This window comes from Vicia villosa, unplaced genomic scaffold, assembly GCF_029867415.1.
Source record: "Vicia villosa cultivar HV-30 ecotype Madison, WI unplaced genomic scaffold, Vvil1.0 ctg.000037F_1_1_3, whole genome shotgun sequence".
In the NCBI taxonomy this organism is placed as follows: Eukaryota; Viridiplantae; Streptophyta; class Magnoliopsida; order Fabales; family Fabaceae; genus Vicia; species Vicia villosa.
The window spans coordinates 529,162-547,958 of record NW_026704971.1 but is presented as its reverse complement, the minus strand read 5'-3'; the positions used below and the strand labels follow the sequence as shown (position 1 = coordinate 547,958).

The 18,797-nt window shown below is 34.8% G+C and overlaps 3 protein-coding genes and 1 non-coding gene across 4 annotated transcripts; 2 read left to right on the top strand and 2 right to left on the bottom strand.

The window, feature by feature from the left end:
• The first annotated feature begins 220 nt into the window (after positions 1–220).
• LOC131622693 (acyl transferase 4-like) lies at positions 221–2,172 on the top strand. Its single transcript, XM_058893734.1, has 2 exons — positions 221–696; positions 1,092–2,172. Exons 1-2 carry the CDS (start codon positions 289–291, stop codon positions 1,977–1,979), a joined length of 1,296 nt encoding a protein of 431 aa, XP_058749717.1. The 5' UTR covers positions 221–288; the 3' UTR covers positions 1,980–2,172.
• A 35-nt stretch (positions 2,173–2,207) lies between these two features.
• On the bottom strand, positions 2,208–5,379 carry LOC131622694 (uncharacterized). Its single transcript, XM_058893735.1, has 7 exons — positions 5,183–5,379; positions 4,984–5,058; positions 4,816–4,873; positions 4,167–4,222; positions 3,874–3,936; positions 3,625–3,693; positions 2,208–2,547 (listed from the first exon to the last, which is right to left on the bottom strand). Exons 1-7 carry the CDS (start codon positions 5,237–5,239, stop codon positions 2,287–2,289), a joined length of 639 nt encoding a protein of 212 aa, XP_058749718.1. The 5' UTR covers positions 5,240–5,379; the 3' UTR covers positions 2,208–2,286.
• Positions 5,380–13,134: 7,755 nt separating this feature from the next.
• On the bottom strand, positions 13,135–13,205 carry TRNAG-CCC (transfer RNA glycine (anticodon CCC)). Its single transcript has one exon. It is a non-coding gene; the product is annotated as a tRNA-Gly (tRNA).
• Positions 13,206–13,407: 202 nt separating this feature from the next.
• LOC131622692 (protein transport protein SEC23 A-like) lies at positions 13,408–18,351 on the top strand. The gene is made up of 6 exons (XM_058893733.1): positions 13,408–13,585; positions 13,687–14,231; positions 14,679–16,499; positions 17,501–17,617; positions 17,704–17,775; positions 17,867–18,351. The coding sequence occupies exons 2-6, from the start codon at positions 13,803–13,805 to the stop codon at positions 18,002–18,004; spliced, it is 2,577 nt and encodes an 858-aa protein (XP_058749716.1). The 5' UTR covers positions 13,408–13,585; positions 13,687–13,802; the 3' UTR covers positions 18,005–18,351.
• Positions 18,352–18,797: the final 446 nt, after the last annotated feature.

Genomic DNA, 18,797 nt, shown 5'->3' with positions numbered 1-18,797 from the left:
TCAAAACTTGTTTCCATTGACGCCAAAGCAAAAATATATGCTTATGATTACGCCTTCAAATGTGCAAAAAATATAAAATATGGAATATGTAGGGCAAGAATTAGACTTGAGGGAATAGTTAAAGGTCCTACTAAACAAAAATTAAACTTAAAGGCCAAGAAGCTCAAGCTTAAAAGTATGCAAATTTAATCATCTATAAACAATGCCTATCCACAATGGATCATGGAATCATACAAATTAAGCACTCTTACTAAGCTATTCTTTTTATTCTATTCTATATAGATTATTATGGCAATGTCTGTGATTAGAACAAAACGGGACCTAGTTAAACCTGCAAAGGAGACACCATTGGTCACACTAGACTTGTCGGTAATCGACAAATTACCTGTTCTAAGATGCAATGTTAGAACCTTGCATGTGTTTAGATATGGCCCTGAAGCAACAAAGGTCATAAGAGAGGCATTGTCCCTAGCACTTGTTCCTTACTACCCTCTTGCAGGACGGCTCAAAGAGTCTAATCCGCGGTGCCTCCAGATCGAATGTTCGGGTGATGGTGTGTGGTTTGTTGAGGCATCAACTGATTGCACACTTGACTCTGTCAATTACTTTGACGAAATAGAGTCAATTCCGTATGGTAATCTTCTTCCCGATGATATTCTGGAGATCGAACACATCAACCCCCTTGTGCAAATGCAGGTATCACTTTACAAACTTCATGAAAGGCTTGTTTAAATAGTTGTATCATACATGACAATAGTGTCGTCTATTTCCATAAGCTAAGCCAATATTAAATAAATAGAAAGTGATCGTAACCACTAAAAGGAATATCATTCCAAAAAATGTCAAGATCACTAATAAAAGAAATAAATTGGAGGAACTTAAAGCATAAACACCTGAATTTGCTAGAATCAGAATGCTTAAACATTTACATTTAAGAATGACTTGTTTTAGCTTAGTTAATGTTGGCACAACAGCTCTTATGTGAATGAATATTTAGTGACACATGCATAGTTTAAATTTTTGTCACTATTTTATGCATCTCAACAGTGGTTTACTCATACTTGGTGGTAAGAAAATTCTTCTTGTTTCAGGTGACACAATTTGGGTGTGGGGGTTTTGTGATAGGCCTGGTATTCAGCCATAGCATATGTGATGGCCTTGGTGCTGCACAATTTCTAAATGCGGTTGGGGAGATAGCTAGAGGACTTGACAAACCCACCATTGAACCAGTGTGGTACAGGAACTTCTCACCCTCTCCTCAACCAAATGCATTGCCAAAACTACCTCTAACAGGTCCACCTAAAATGCCACACTACAAGCTAGAGCATTCTAACATAGACTTTACTATGGATCATATCAACGGGCTGAAAAGACAGTTTCGACAAGTAACTAGACGAGGTTGTTCTACCTTCGAAATTGTTGCTGCATTGTTCTGGAGCAGCAGAACAAGAGCCATTAATTTTGATGCCAATACCCAAGTGAAGCTTGTGTTCTTTGCAAATTGTCGACACCTCATAGACCCTCCTCTACCCAATGGTTTCTACGGAAACTGTTTCTTCCCAGTGACAACTACAACTTCATGTGAGTCACTTGGAAAAGCAGTGAATATCATTGAAGTGGTAAAGCTGATTCAAGAAGCAAAGTCCAGGTTACCTCTAGAGTTTGTTAAGTACTTAAAGGGTGACCATATAAAAGGTGGCAATAAAGATGAGGAGGACCCTTTTGCACCTAAACCAAATTACGCCACACTCTTTATGTCGGAATGGGGGAGGTTGGGATTCGACAATGTGGACTATCAGTGGGGTCCACCTGTCCAAGTGGTCCCCATTCAAGGCTCTGTCATTGTACCAGCTGGCATTATGCGCTCGCTGCCACTCCCAAATAGAGGGATTCGTTTGGTTACATGGTGTGTGGAGGAGGCGCATCTCCCTCCCTTCATTGATCAAATCCATGGTCTTATAAATCAGCAACTGTTTTAAGCTTCACCATGCCAGATTCTAAATGTCTGTCTTTTTAATGCATAAGAGCAAGATGTTACTATGGTTCAAATAAAAAAAAAGTGGAGTCGGTTAGGGGTCAGGAAACTAAAATGCAGTTTCTGTGGTAATTATTTTGTAAAATATTTCTCTTTTCAAATAAAGTGTATATTCTATATGCAGATATTCTCAATCTCGTCGGAAATCATAATTATGCATGGATCAGTAACCTTCAACTATAAATCTAGTTTACTATAATAGGCAAATGAGTAGCCAGAATCATATAATTTCTTGTCATACAGATATCAAACTACAAGTCGTCGTCACTTTCGTCGCTATATGAAACAAGGCCGGTTAAGGCAACTTCGTTTGACTTATCAGCTACGCCATTCAATGGTTGTACTGATTCTAAAGGCTTACTCTTATCATTCACACAAGTAATCCCTGCTTTTGAAACTTCTTTGGTATTTCCTTCATCCACCTTGGCTTTTTTAGCTTGAGGCTTGACTTTTATAATCATGCTTAATGGGCGAGAGGCTGGATTCTTCTTTCCAGCAGCAGGCTCTTCTTCCTGCCAGAGAAAACAGAATGAATAACAGACAGAAAAACAGGAACATAATGTTGGTCAGAGTGTAACTAGATTTGTACCATCTCTTAAGCAAGGTCTCAAATTTGATTCCAATTTTAGAAACACTATGATCCGAACAATGTAATAATAAAAGAGTTTAATTACACTAGCCAGTAGTCACTGTCAAGTGACTAAGTGAGGACAAAAACTATAGAGGTGAAAGGCTTTTGTGTTAGTGGGCATTGCTGCTCAAACGGGTGTGGGAGCCTGAAGGGGTTTGTTTTTGTAGCTCTTTAATTCGTAAGTGTTGGACTAGTTATATACTACTATTTTTTTTTATCAGTTAACCACTTTTTTTTTTATCAGTAACATGCAAGAGATCAGGTAACTTCGGAGTTTGGTAACTTTGATAACTTTCACTTTATCTCTCTCTAAATAAATCTTTCTCTCTCAATAAATAATCTATTTTAATCCTTAATTTATCTCTCAAATTGCCTAAAGTTACAAAGTTACCCAACCAGTAAAGGCATTGAATCCAATCCCAACATGTATACTTAGTATTTAGGAAATTATGGCATCACTCTATTGTGAATGCATTAGCCACAGGATCATTATAAATTATGGCTTCTTTTCAAGTCTTAGATGAATAAACACAGCCAATGTACCAAATGATGATATGCAATATAGAGAGGAGAGGAGGTTCTAATCTAGTAACCTACTGGTAAAAATAGAACCTTAATTTGGAAGTTTTAAAATCACAAGTTCACAACAACATGAAATCACTCATAAACTATGAAGTTATAGAAAATAAAACTACACGGAGGACAAAATACTAGAATAGAAACATGTTGTATGAATGTCAATTGATGATGATGGTGGTGGTCAAACCCTTCCAGGCGGCTACTTTTCAAAGATCTTATTCTGCACATGATAGACTTTGATATTGGCTGATTATGTAAAATTGTTAGCAAAGGAATTGGGATAGCTGAGGCGCAACACTACTACATGGAATTGTAATCATTAATGCACTATATTCATCATAAAACTGTTAGCAAAAGAAAAAAAAAATCGCTGACCAACCTGGATTGCAAGTACAGGGGCTTTTTCCTTAAGTTCAATCACAGAGTTGGACTGCACTGCTATTGCCGCCTGAGATCAACATACAAAAGCATATAGAAACAAAAATCAATGACCAAGTAATGGACACGAGATGATAAGCTCGCCTTAGAAAAAATCCAAAACTATTTGAGAGAAAATATAGCAGTACAAAAGAGGAACTTGTATATAAAAAAGAAGAGTTGTCATCATACAGTAATGGTTATGACTTACTTGAAAGCTACGCAGTTGCTGGGCTTCCTCATCTGCCATTTTTCGTTCATATTCCTTTCTTGACTGAAAGGTGGATAAAACACATCTTTTAAGTTAGAAAGAAGAACAAACACTTTCATAAGCTTTGTATCAACAATTTCGTCAAGGGTTTATTTTGTTCTTGTAACGTTAAAACAGATCAAATTGTTTCCAAAAACATAAAATAGTCATAAAACTCCATAATTCATACTCTCAGGCCCCAAACATGTAAATCCTATCAAATAACTGCTGTAATAAGAAAAACAGAAACTTACTGCTTCATAACCATCAAGAAACTCAGTCTCATCTTCATCTAAAGCTTTGGGAGGTCCTGTAATAATTATCAACGAGTCAAAATTCAACCAAGATTACAACAAAAGGAAACTGAGTAGAAAAGAGAAAAAGCAAGTGGGTAAAATCTGAACATAAGTAAAACAATGAGCTTAAACTATGCTTATTACAAAAGGTACAACCAATGGCGGAGCCAGGAACCAAAATTCAAGGGGACCATGAGCAAAACTCTAATATTTATAGAATATGTTCGGTATGGAACAGAATGAAACAGCTGTTTGACTTAGTAGTTTGCTGGTTTTTTTCACACCCTAAAATTCTCATTCTATCATTCCAAATCTCAAATTTCATATCTATCTAGCCTAGGTACTGGCCGACATGTATCCACTCCTTCTGTCACACATCACACTCGCGTATCAGACTTTTCCTAGTAACTACTTTCATCCAAAAAATTGCTTAGTAATTAACCAATCATACAGGGTCATGGAGTAATTGACAACACTCAGCTGATATTGCCACATACACTATCCCATTCAGTAATTATATTGTAAAATGCAAGAAACCGCATATTCTAATCCAAATAAACTTTCACAAATCATCATAAATCATAAATGCCAGTTGAATAATACTCACTATGTTTGAACCTTTCATTAAATTCAGCATCCTTCTTGTCCTTATTCTCCTTTAAAATCTGCAAATGCAAGCTTAATCGGTAAATAATTTTCTCATAATCAAAAACTTTCTTCACTGATATAACTATTACAAGCTAAACTTTTCTTAGAGAGAAATGAAAAACCGAACCTCATAGAGAGGTCTATCCCTATGGGCAGTACCGTCTTCAACTCGTTCGCCTCTTGTTTTCTTCGATTCTAGCAACTGTAACAAAACAAATGAACTAAACAATTTGGTGACGAAACCCTAATTTATGCACAATTCGTGGATTTTCGAGAAAAGAGGGGGAAATGAAGCGTGAGGTTGTTAAAGAAGAGAGTTAACTTACTTGCTCTTCGGAGACGAAGTTCATCATTCTGATGGGACGCGCTGATTCTTCATCCATGGTTTTGAAACTTGCGAGGTTCAACTGCGAACGAAAATTTTGATTTTTCGAAAATGGAAGACGATGGGAAGAGAAACGGTTGCACAGTATTTACTTATGGTGCGTTGTGTGCAAGAGAGGAAAGAGGAGAGATCGAAACTAGTTTTTCTTTTATGCGTCGTTTGATTTAGGTGAAAGTGAGAGGAAAGATACTTGAAGAAGAGAAATCACTAGTTCACAATTTAATAAAATAAATATTTTATAAATCCTTCACAAATTTAGGGGTAGCAAAATGGGTCAGGCTCGTCGGGTCGGCCCATTTAACCCGCCATTTTTGGCAGGCTGGGCTAAGGTTTTCGGCTCGGTACCTTAAGTTGCCCCGCCACGCCTAATCCAATTTAAAAAGCGGGTCAAAGCGGGGCGGGGAGGGTTTTGCCCGCGGGCTTTTTGTTAAAAAATTTATTTTTTATTTAGAATTAAAATAACTTTAACTATAAAAACAACACTCTTCTCTTAGAATTATGTTGATTGAATTGTATTTTAAATTAGGATAAAGCTAACATGTGCCCCAAGGGCACATGTTAAGAAACCTAAATATAGTAAATTAGTATTGGAAAATGTAATAAACACATTAATTATGAACTTTTTATGAAAACAATGCACAATTTCTTTAAAAAAAATTCTACATTTAGCTCTTAACATGTGCCCTAAGGGCACATGTTAGCATGACCCTTTAAATTATTATACATACAAATTGAATTATAACTGTAACGTTCTTTCTATAACTTTCTAATACATATGTTAATTAGAAAAATTTGAAATAAAAAGAACAGTTGTATAACATGTATAATTATTAAGTTGTTAATACATTAACTCACATGTTTTCTTTAGAAATAGATGTTGATTTTAAGAAAATGAGGGATTTGATTAGTCTATAAGTGTGACAAATTTTGGATTTAACTATTAAGAAATCGGTTAATATAAAAGTTTATATGGAGTAATTAGTGAGAAAGTTAGGTGTTGATATTTTATGCACAACTATTTTATGCACCGTGATGTATTATGCGGTGTAATTGTTATCACTGTCTGTCTTATGTAAATTCTTATATGGGTTTTTTAGTAGTTAGTTTTTAAATAGGATTAGAGTGATATGTATTATTTATTTATTTATTTTGATATGTTTTTTTTATTGTGGTTGAGTTTATATCGTTATTTTTTTGTTATAATTGATCTTTATTTGTTTTATTTTTTGAACTAATTGGACTTAAGATATGTTGAAGTTCTATTGTGGGTTTTTAAAAAAAAATCTTTTATCAACCTTTTTGGTTATAATTAAATTTTTTTGTAAATTATGTGGTAAATCAAATTGTAAAATAAAAAAATAAATAAAAATTGGCGGGCCGGCCCGCCAACTCGCTAGTAAACGGGGCGGACATGACTTTTAAACTTGGACACCTAAGTAGGCCCGCCCCGCCCCACCCCGCTTTTGGACGGGCTTAAATGGGGCGGGCCTAAACGGGGCGGGTCGCCCGTTTTGCCACCCCTATACAAATTTAATAAAAGGATACACATGATGGGACACTTCATTTCAATATGTAATTTTAATAGGATATATCATGTATGTCATATTATGTACTCGATCTAGTGTTTTGTGCTTTAATTGCAACGAATAGGTATAAGTCAGGTCCCAACAATGTTCATCGGATTGTTGTCAAGAATATCCTTAAGTACTTAGAAGGACTAATGTATCATTTTTTATACATGCAGGTCAATAAGAGTTCATTGTAACTGTATACATCGATGCTAGTTTGCAGACAGATAAGGATGACTTTAAATCACAATCTGGTTATGTATTTTGCTTAACTGGTGGCCTTCTGAGCTGGAAAAGGTTAAAGTATGATAAAGTTGTTGATTCTACAATCGAAGTCGAGTATATTGATGCCTCAAATGTAGAAAAGGAAACTCTTTGAATCAATAAGTTCATTAGTGAACTTGGCATAGTCCTTTGCTCTTTTTAATATGTTTATTTTCTTTCCTTTGTTCGAATTTGTATTGTTTTAAAATGGGCAACGCTAATGTAATCAACCTGATAATTATGAAAAAACCATATATGTATTTGACCCCTTAATTGAGAACATGTTCTTCAATGATTAGAAAAAGGGTTACCTCGTCTTCTACTTAAAGTATATATGATATTGTATTATGATAATGTGTAATTTTGTATAAGCCTGACATAAACATTTATGATAAGGATTATTCAAAGTAAGATTAGGTTGTATATAGTGTTAGAGACGGGTACTTTATGTGTTTATTCGAGAGTATTTATTTTGTTAGACTATTTGCTATGTCTTGTTATTTTTCGAGCATTTCTGGTATAATTTACCAAATTTGATAGTATAAAACATTGCAACTAACTTGTATTTGTGAAGAAAAGTTCTTCTTGACCTTGGTTAAAGTTTTGATGAAGAGTCTCTTTCAATGACTTGAACTTCTACAGCTACAACATCTACTATTCTCTCAGTATTGGATGAAATATTCATCTCTTATCTGATTTCTTTGGATGAAGTTCTTTTTGTGTTTTGGTTCAAAGAGGTTTTCCGCTTTTATATTGGTTCTTCTGATTCTTCCTCTTCTCTGATCTTTAAAAGTCTAAAGGCCAAAATATTTCACGCATGTCAAGTTTCCTTCTAATTATTGCTTCTTTAATTCTCCATGTTTTCTTCTCTTGTATGTTAGAAAGATCTTCTGGTTGACTAGCTACCTTGAGCTGTTGAATGATTACATCTCTTTGTCTTTTCAATTTTTCCCTTCTTTGATATTTCTTCCACTCCTTCTTACACATAATTTAATGTGATAATTTGTACATTGTAGGTTATTTGGTTCCTAATGGAATTGTGTCACTGATGTTATTATTGTTCTTGTTGTTCTCCATTATTGCTTTTCTTGTTGTTATCCATTATTGTTGTTGTTGTTCTTGTTCTTGTTTTCCATTGTTGTTGTTGTTGTTGTTAATAACATTGATCTATTACCTCGATTCTTCAAAGCACCGAGTGTTAATATTGGGTGCGTCATTCAGTTATGAAAATAATAAAAATGTTGATGCTGGGAATCAAACCCACGTACAATTAAATTTACCCCTTGATGTTTTAATATCTGAGGTGATAAGGAGTAGTTTTTCATGACGTCATTCGTAACCTCGCTTCCGTAGCCGAGGTCAAACACATTTTGCATATGACGTTAACCGTGTTTTTTGTAGTAATGTTTTGACCAGGGCCCGTGCCAACAAACTGAAAGATCCACAACATGCTTATGCTTCTATCTTGGAACGTCCATAATCAGCTGGAAAAGTAAAAAACAACATGTGGTTTCCATGTCATCATCACAAGCTAAGTATAAAGCTCAACTAACACATGCTGCAAAGCTTAATGGCTCCTACATCTACTAAAGGATTTTCACATTCCTCACCTTTCTCATGTATCAATATTGTGATGACCAAAATGTGTAATATACATAGTTAACAATTAGGTGTTTCGGGAACGAACGAATCATATAAGTATATAATGTCATTGAGAAAGTTCTAAGCAAGATAATACATCTCCAGCCAATTAATTTTGCCAACCAAATTGTCGAAGTGTTTATATAGACTCTGCATCTTAGAACATTTAATACACTTATGTCCAAATTGAGCATAAAAGGAATCCATTATAGTTTGGAGGGGTTGCTAAAGTGTATAATTTAGATTTAACTATTTTCTATCAAGTGATTTAACTATTTTAATATCGAGTTAGTTTTTTGGTTATAGTAATTTATTCTAATTCTGTTACTTTTTCATATATATAAAAGTTTTTTAATGGCCCATTTAATATTTGAATCAAATTTGAAATTCTAGTGCAGCAGACACATATGTCCTATAGAATGGTATGTCAGACAAGATATAAACAATTTCGCACATTACTGAAAAGATAAATAACACCAGAATTGTTAACCCAGTCCGGTGACAAACACACCTATTTTGGGGGCTACCAAGCCTGGAAGAAGGTTTCAATATCAGTAGTACTATTTTATGTAAACAACCTTCGGTTTACAGATAAACAACCTCTGGTTTACCTAGTCACTACCCAATGCAACCTTTATCTTAGAACTCCATCTAAGATAAGAGAACCTCTGCTCACTCCCTAGTGATACCTAACTGTTGCAACCCTGCAACAACTATTTAAACAACAACTGGAAGACACACTTCCATGATAATACCTAGCCAAGACTCTTGACTAAGAATAATAACTTATAGTTACTTCAAAGCATCCTCTAAGGACAATACACCTCTTGCCTACGGGCTTTGAGGTAGACACAACTTCTCTTACTTCATAGCTTTGAGAATCACATGATGACCTTCCCACAACCCGGGAGATTCCCCTTGACAAACCCTAGACTTCTACATCTTAAATTCGTATCAAACTAGGTTACAAACCCTTCTTTTTATATTCGATTCCTAACTGGATTTGGGCCTTCAATCACAGATATTTTGCTGTTACAAATAAGCAGTAACTTCTGCTACAATCAAGGTCTTCAATATCTTTAGTCTCCAAGAATATCTCATTATTTAGAAACAATATAAAGTTGTATATTCTTCAAATATTCTGATTGATTCTTATGACTTTTTAAACACATAATGCCTTATATGATTGCATAATATCTTTGAATGTATCTGAGATTGTTAAATCATAACTGATTTAACTTATCCACTTCAGCTCAGGCACGATGTCGTATGTTGTTATATGGGACATTTCATACGACATGTCATGCCCTATGTTGAGACATCTCAACATAACATGTCTTAACGTGAGATAGGACTTCTTCTTTAATCTGTTCCTGTCAACAAGTTAATTCAGCCTATCTACTAAACCTACTTTATTTGTTTTACTAAAATTAATAACAATCCTAAAGCTAGAGAGCTTACAAAATTAATAATAGATTTAAAAATTTTAGGGGCGTTTATTTTACAAAATTAAAATTTTGGGTTAATACCCATTCTCCCCTGCCATATAGGCACCTTTTGAATCCACACCCTTTCCTTCATAGCTCCAGAGCCTTACCACTGGATTGGAGTGAGCATTTTGAATTTATTTTGCCTTTAAATCATGTTAATGCATATTTATCTTGCATTAAAAGATAGTCAATGTAATATTAATTTTTTTTTTGGAAATAAGATAATGTGTATTTACCTAAAAACAATTTATACACAGCGAACCTAAAGGATCCAGCTTAAACACCATGCAAAAACCAAACTAGCCTTGAAACAACAACTCCAACATAAGGCTAGAAACACATTTTCTTAGCCTTGGGTACATCCAAGCTTTATAGATCAATATCTCTATAATTGTTTGTCCTATGTTTGTATCCTTTGTATTGTTCCCATAAACTCTATCATTTTTGTACAACCAGCAAGCATAAACGGTTCCGCAAGAGCAACCTGCATCATCCTTGCTTTCCAATGTCGACCTTTGTTGTATAGATTACCCACTTCAATTCTTGAACCCAAGTTTCAGGATCATGACTTACCTGCATCCACTTGAGCACCGTCTGTCACACCTGCTTCATTTACATTGAAACATCAAATGGTCAAGTGTTTCCACTTTTGCACAAAAGTTGCAGTTGACAGTTGCCAACGTCCCAAATTTTCTCAACCTATCTTTGGTACTCAATCTGTTTTGACAAGCCAGCCATGACACAAATTTGGCCCTTGGTCTAGCCACGTTATCATAGAACAACTTGTGTCAGTCCACCTAATTTTGCTCCAATAAACCATAGTAGAAGTTCTTAGTATGGAAGATTTTGCCTTGTACTACTTCTGCCATTCCTACATACCAGCTACCACATCCCTCTACTGGAATATTTTCTTTAGAATCTAGGAGCATTTTGAGGTGATGGGGACATTCATGATGTTATCCTTCTTCACATAGTAGGTGCTAACTCACTTAATCCATATGCTATCCTTATTTGAACTAAGATTCCAAAAAAGCTTGATCATGAATGCTTGATTCCATTCTACAATAGACATGATATTGAGACCTCCTTGCGTCTTAGGATTATAAATCCTCTTCCAAGCCACAAGAGCCGTCCTTTTTTTTTTCCTTTTGACCCGTCCACAAAAAGTTTCGACAGATTGCCTCAATTTTCCTAGTAATACCTTTTGGGAGAGGGATACACTGGATCCAATAGTTCACAGTAGCAGAACCGACACTCTTTATCAGTTCGAGTCTACCTACATATGTTAGAAGGTGAGCACTCCAACGTGTGATTCTCCCATTTTCTCCACCAGGATTTCACATTGCTGATTGGTGAGCTTTGTGCTTGACATGGGAATGCCTAGGTACCTGAATGGTAGGGGCCGTTTAGCAAAAGTTGTGTTATCCAATATTTTCCGCTTCATGTTTTTTTTTCATACCCTTCATCAAATGTAATATTACTTCCATTTACATAATCAAATATAAACAAATTTTATTAAATGTCTTGTTACTTTCAATATTAATAAATACATATTTTCAATTAATATTTTTGTTTCATTTGACACAATATTTTCACTAAAGTATTTTCACAAAATAATTAAAATAGTACATATTTATGTAAATACATATTATCTTGAAATATTCAATATTATTATTCATATATAATCTTGAAATTAGTAAATACATAATATTTTTAAAATTTTTAATATATTTGAGTATTTTAACTATATATTAAATACAATTACATTTTAAATATAGTTTGCAATTTATGTTTTATTTCAATTATACTTTAAATATATTTGAATATTTTAGAATAAATTTATAATATTTAAATATTTCTTAATTAAATATTTGAATATAATTTTTTTTTTTAATAAATGTATTATTACTTTCAATATTAATAAATATATTTGAATGTATCAACTATAGAATATGTATCAACTATCAACTATATAATAAATATGTATATAGTTGATTATTTAAATATTTCTCGTTTGTAAAAATTTGCTTTAATTGATTATTTAATACATTTTAATATTTTTTAAGGTCCTATATAGTTTACAATTTATTTAATAAATATTTTTTAAAGTCCTATATAGTTTTCAATTTATTGTAAAAAATAAGAGAATCTTCAAATGTTAGAGAATACAATTTATTTATGGAGTTTTCCAAAAGACCTCTACATGATAGTGGGAGAAAATTTGTTCCAAGATATTTTGGCAAACATTGTAACATTCCTTGAAAATTTTGTGGTTTTAATTGATTTTCAAAAATAATTTATAAAATTTTATGGGAAGCAACTTTCCCATTCTTTTACCCGAAAATAATTTTATGGGAATATAAAGTTCTAAGAAGTTATTACAAATAATTATTTTCAAACTTATAACAAACACGAGTAGACTTATTTCTTATAAAGTATTCTAATAATGTAATTTTTAAACTCGAAACAAACACGCTTAATTATTGAATGATATTATTCTTAATGATAAAACCGTCACCAAAAAATATCACAAGTTAACAAACATAATTTTTATAAATTAGTTTTTAAAATATTCCTACAAATATTTATATGGTGTAGAATGATTAGACTCACGTATAAAAAATTCTTACACAATCGGTGCATAGATGTTAATCTCACAAATAAATATTTATATGATTTTTACTCAAAATAAACTCAAGTACAAAATCAATATAAATCAAAATTTCAAAGATTGATAAAGATATTTAAAATTAAAATTAAAATAAATAAAATCCAAATCCATATCTTACTAACGATTTATAACAATGATTAGATAAACATAGCAATATTTAAAACCTTCTTTATTACTTATCAGCAAATTGAACATCACTGAAATTCTAAAATTTATCAACACCATCATAATACAATCTTCACTTCAACAAAATTTAAAATGCGCATCCAGGGAATCGAACCCTGGTCAGTACCGTGGGAGGGTACTATAATACCACTACACCAGATGCGCTTTTTGTTGTTCTGTTGTTAATTTTTAAATATCAATACATTCCTATCTAAGTAATAAAGATACAAAAGTTAGAAAATAAATAATCGTTATTAGTTGGCAGCGACACACGTGTTTCCGTGTTTCCCATTGGACCTCCTCTGTAACGATACAGTGACGTGGCATGCTACTCACATGAGAGAGAAAAAAAACCCCAAACACGAACGTAAAAAAAAAACCGAGGTTGAATTGAGTTGAAGTTGTTCATGTTTTTTTCTTCGTGTAAAAAACCCAATCAAATCCTCTGAATCGGAGTGAGTGAAAGAAAGAGTGAGGGAAAGAAAACCATTCATCTTCCCCGATCCCAATTCCCATTCATCAATTTCCCACTTTCTTTCTCTCAGGTACGCATTTCTCAAATCTTGATTTTTCGTTCAATTCTTGATCCTCGATCATCATATCTAAAACCCTAATTCTTTTATTCAATTTCGAATCTTTCATGCAGATGTGGGGGTTTCATCTGGTTTCTGCAAAATTTGTAATCTTTGATAAATAAATATATTTTCTTGATTCTGGGTTTGTTTTTTGTTGTTTTTGTTGTAAGTGTTTTTATAATTTTCAATGGCTAATAACCCAACACAACCTAATGTTGGGTTCATCCCTTCAAACCCTGACAAGACTTCATCAATTACCCCTCCACATAATTTTCCTCCACCTTTGTTACATTTGCACAAAGATCAAGGCTCACCTCATTCCAATTCACTATCACCTGCCAATGGTGTTGCTGCAACAGGAAGTCCTGTTCCTCACATGAGTACTCCTCCTGGACCGCCTGTTTTTACGTCGCCGGTTCGGCCCGCGGCTGTTCCGTTTCGAACTTCGCCTGCTTCGCCTCAGCCGCCTGCTCTTTCTTCTGGTTCTTCTTTGCCAGCTTCGTCGCCACCGCAGTATACGAATGGATCGTTTGATTTGTTGCCACAAGTTTCTGATAGTGTTGGTGATCATGTTTCACTTGGGGAGCCTTCCTTTGTACTTTTTTCAGCTCATAAGGTGAGTTCTGATTTACATTTAAGCGTGTTTGTATTTATTTTTTTGAACATATCTACTGACTTAAGCAATTGCGAGATTTTTCAGCTTATTTTTGTAAGCTCTACCGCTTACTTGTTTATTCTTTGTTATTGAAACAACTTATACATAGCACTTATATATAATTAGAGCTTATCCTATAACGACTTCATTAAGTTGTTTATCCAAACATGACCATAATTCATAATCATGACATGGAGTCTTATATTGAATTAATAGTTGATAAATTGAGACCAAGAAAAACTATAAAAGAAGTTATTAAGAAAGATTTCGAGATTAATGATTTGGATAGAAGCATGAACTTGGATAGAACATAAGGCTTGGTTATTGTTGTTGTTGTAGTATATTCTTTTCATTCAATTATATATGTTTTAATGTGTAAACTTGTTTTTTTTCCCATTTGATAAATAGGTATTGAAGCAGAAGAAGCAGGCTAATGTACCCAGTTTGGGTTTCGGGGCATTGGTCTCTCCTGGGAGGGAGGTGTCAACAGGCCCCCAGGTAATACAGCGTGATCCCCATCGCTGTCAGAGCTGTGGGGCATATGCAAATATATATTGCAACATATTGCTTGGATCAGGCCAGTGGCAGTGTGTTATATGTCGAAAACTGAATGGAAGTGATGGTGAGTATATTGCACATAACAAGGAGGATCTTCACAGATTTCCTGAACTAGCTTCTCCAATGGTTGACTTTGTTCAAACTGGGACCAAGAGACCTGGTTTTGTTCCAGTTTCAGATTCCAGAATGTCTGCACTAGTAGTTCTTGTAATAGATGAATGTTTAGATGAACCTCACTTGCACCATCTTCAGAGCTCTTTGCATGCGTTCGTTGATTCTCTCCCTCCAACAACAAGATTAGGAATTATACTATACGGCCGTACTGTATCAGTGTATGACTTTGTAGAAGAGTCAGTTGCGTCTGCTGACGTGCTTCCCGGGGACAAGTCAGCAAGTCAGGAATCTTTGAAAACTTTGATTTATGGTACCGGTATATATTTGTCTCCCATGCATGCTTCACTGGCTGTAGCACATTCCGTGTTTTCATCATTGAGGCCATATAAGTTGAATGTACCAGAAGCTTCCAGAGATCGGTGCCTAGGAACTGCGGTTGAGGTTGCTCTTGCTATAATTCAGGGCCCATCTGCTGATCTGTCCCGAGGGGTAGTCAAAAGGTCAGGGGGCAATAGTAGAATTATTGTTTGTGCTGGTGGACCGAACACTTACGGGCCTGGATCTGTTCCTCATTCTTTCAACCACCCTAATTATCCATATATGGAAAAGACAGCATTAAAATGGATGGAGAATTTAGGTCGCGAGGCTCATCGACACAATGTATTGGTAGATATTTTATGTGCTGGAACATGCCCTGTAAGAGTTCCTATCTTACATCCTCTTGCAAAAGCATCAGGTGGAGTTTTGGTTCTTCATGATGATTTCGGAGAAGCTTTTGGTGTTAATTTACAAAGGGCATCTGCCAGATCAGCAGGCTCCCATGGATTATTAGAATTGCGGACATCAGATGATATTCTCATTACACAAGTTGTTGGTCCAGGGGAAGAGTCACATGTAGACACCCATGAAACATTTAAAAATGACACAGCTCTTTATATTCAAATGCTAAGTGTTGAAGAGACACAAAGCTTTTCTCTCTCTATGGAAACCAAAGGAGATATCAAAAGCGATTATGTCTTTTTCCAGTTTGCAATTCAGTATTCAAATGTGTATCAGGCTGATGTTTCAAGGGTTGTTACTGTTAGATTGCCTACAGTAGACAGTGTTTCGGGATATCTCGAGAGTGTTCAGGATGAAGTTGCTGCAGTCCTCATTGCAAAGAGAACTCTGTTACGAGCGAAAAACCAATCTGTTGCTGTTGAGATGCGGAAAACAATAGATGAAAGAATCAAGGATATTGGTCTAAAATTTGGCACCCAATTACCCAAATCAAAACTCCATTGCTTCCCAAAAGAGCTGTCTCTCTTACCGGAGCTCCTTTTCCATCTCAGGAGAGGGCCACTATTGGGATGTATTATTGGCCATGAAGATGAGAGGTCTGTGCTAAGGAACCTGTTTCTAAATGCATCCTTTGATCTATCGCTCAGAATGGTGGCTCCTCGTTGTCTAATGCACAGGGAGGGGGGAACTTTTGAGGAGCTACCGGCTTATGATCTTGCTATGCAGTCTGATACTGCTGTGGTACTTGATCATGGCACTGATGTCTTCATTTGGCTGGTATGCCTCCTCTTATCTGTTTCCGCATTACTACATTTGCTTTTGCTATTCCATGGTTTCGAGGTTGTTATACTGCATTTGCTATTCTGCCAGCAAATTATTTAATTGTTTTTAAATTTGCTTCCTTTTGTTTAACCTCTAATGGTAATGGACTTGAAATGTCATAGCATTATAGAATGTAGAAACCATAGTTGGTCTGGTCACTGTTTTAATAATGTGCAGAGTAGTGAGTGGTGCTATAGGTTTGAGCCACAGACAGTGGGCACATGGGTGATGTCTTCCTTGTTTCTCATTTTCATCTTTCTTTCTTCTCTTGTTCTTTTGAATGGGAAGGCCACCCTTCTTTTTTTGTCACCATGCCAGTGGCTGCCTTTCCAGCAACTGTGGCCAGTGACAGTTGGTCAACCAATGATGTTTCAACTTACAAAACTCCATTCTTAGTCTCTTGACTGAGAAGGTGCAAAACTGTCGAACTTCTTAGTAGTTAATTCATAATAAAAATGAACTTTTATGTTTGAGAAAATTTTATGCTTAAGTTTTTGATGTTGCTTTTGTACATTTGAAGCATTTGGTTTTTGGATGATTGTTGGAACCAACAAGACTTTTGTTATGTTTTAAATATGAGTGTATTTTATCATATACATTTGTTACTTTACTTAGTTGAGTATTGCTGTTCTTTGTTATTTTTCTTATATTAAAATGTGCCGATTGCCATAAATAACTGTGGTTCTGGTGAAATGGCTTTTCAAGGCCAAATCAGCAGTAGTGTTTACACAGCTCTGTCATTCAGTCTCAATAGCATACAACCATGTGCGCAACTATGTTGTTAAATTACAATTAAAGCCAGAATGATATTGAAACTTTGCTTGTATTATATTCTATACCTTAAGCTTGTGGTAGTTCTTTGGACATTTTGTATGGCCAAACATATTTTTATTTTCGTTTTCTATTTAGAATTTTCAAATTCTTGTTCCGTTTGTTTTTATGGATGGATCTTCTAGGGTGCTGAACTTGTAGCTGATGAAGGAAAAAGTGCCGCTGCTTTGGCTGCATGCAGGACATTGGCTGAAGAGCTGACCGAGTTCCGTTTTCCAGCTCCTCGCATCCTTGCATTCAAGGTTAATTTTCTTCTTTACTATTCGTTCTCTGTGCCATCTTCTGCTTATAAAGAAAACTATATAACTCAGGTTACATTTGAAAACAGGAGGGTAGCTCGCAGGCTCGATATTTTGTCTCTCGTCTCATACCAGCTCACAAGGATCCACCTTATGAGCAGGTGAACAACACTACCTTTGATGTGCGAAACTCCAAATTCATTATTCTAAATAAATCACCTATTTACTGAATGATGCAATTTTTTTTTACAGGAGGCAAGATTCCCACAACTTAGGACATTAACATCAGAACAGCGAACAAAGCTGAAAAGCAATTTTGTTCACTTTGACGATCCGAGTTTTTGTGAATGGATGCGAAGTTTGAAGACCGTGCCACCACAGCTGAGTTGATGACGAGTAGTCTGCATTCGGCGATTTGGTGGTTTGATTTATAAAACCCTGAAGAGGTCTTGGTGAAGCCAAGTTTGTTTGCACCTTATGTGGAATACATACCTAGAGTGAAGTCTTGCAGATGTCCCAAAACTCTTTTGATTATGAGCCTCTCCCATTCATTTTGTTCACTTCTGAGAGACATAACATCCACAAAGGTGCAAGTTGCACTTAGAAAAAAAAAAGTTTTTCTTTTGGTTTTGGTTTTATTATTTGGGGATGTCCCTCGGCAGAATTTTTCACAATTTACATGACCTGTTTGATATGTTACCATAGAGCAATAAATGATTTCCCTTTATTTATTTTTATTTATAACACCTTGATCATGGTCTCATTATAAATTTGTAAAATTGCTTTTATTTAGTGCTTTGTATAATAGTTGAGAATATCTCATTACACCCTGATTCTTAGGCACCTGGCGAAATTTTAATTATGCCCCCTACTTTTGTAGATGCACATTCGGAATCATATTTTTTTTTGTTAAAATTTGAATTTTTCCAGAGATGCATATACGAAAGCATTTTAAACTAGTGAATGTTGGGAGAAATACAAACTAATTCAATTTAAGGATTTTTTCTTAGGTGTATCTACGGAACGGCGTAGCGTCAAAATTTTCTGTAGATGTATCTACGGACGTATCTGATATAGTTTGAACAAGCAAGATTACCCCATTGTTACATTTCTTCTTAACACTCACTTCAACACAACCTAAAAACTCTACATTATCAATATTATTTTTCACATCAAAACTTCA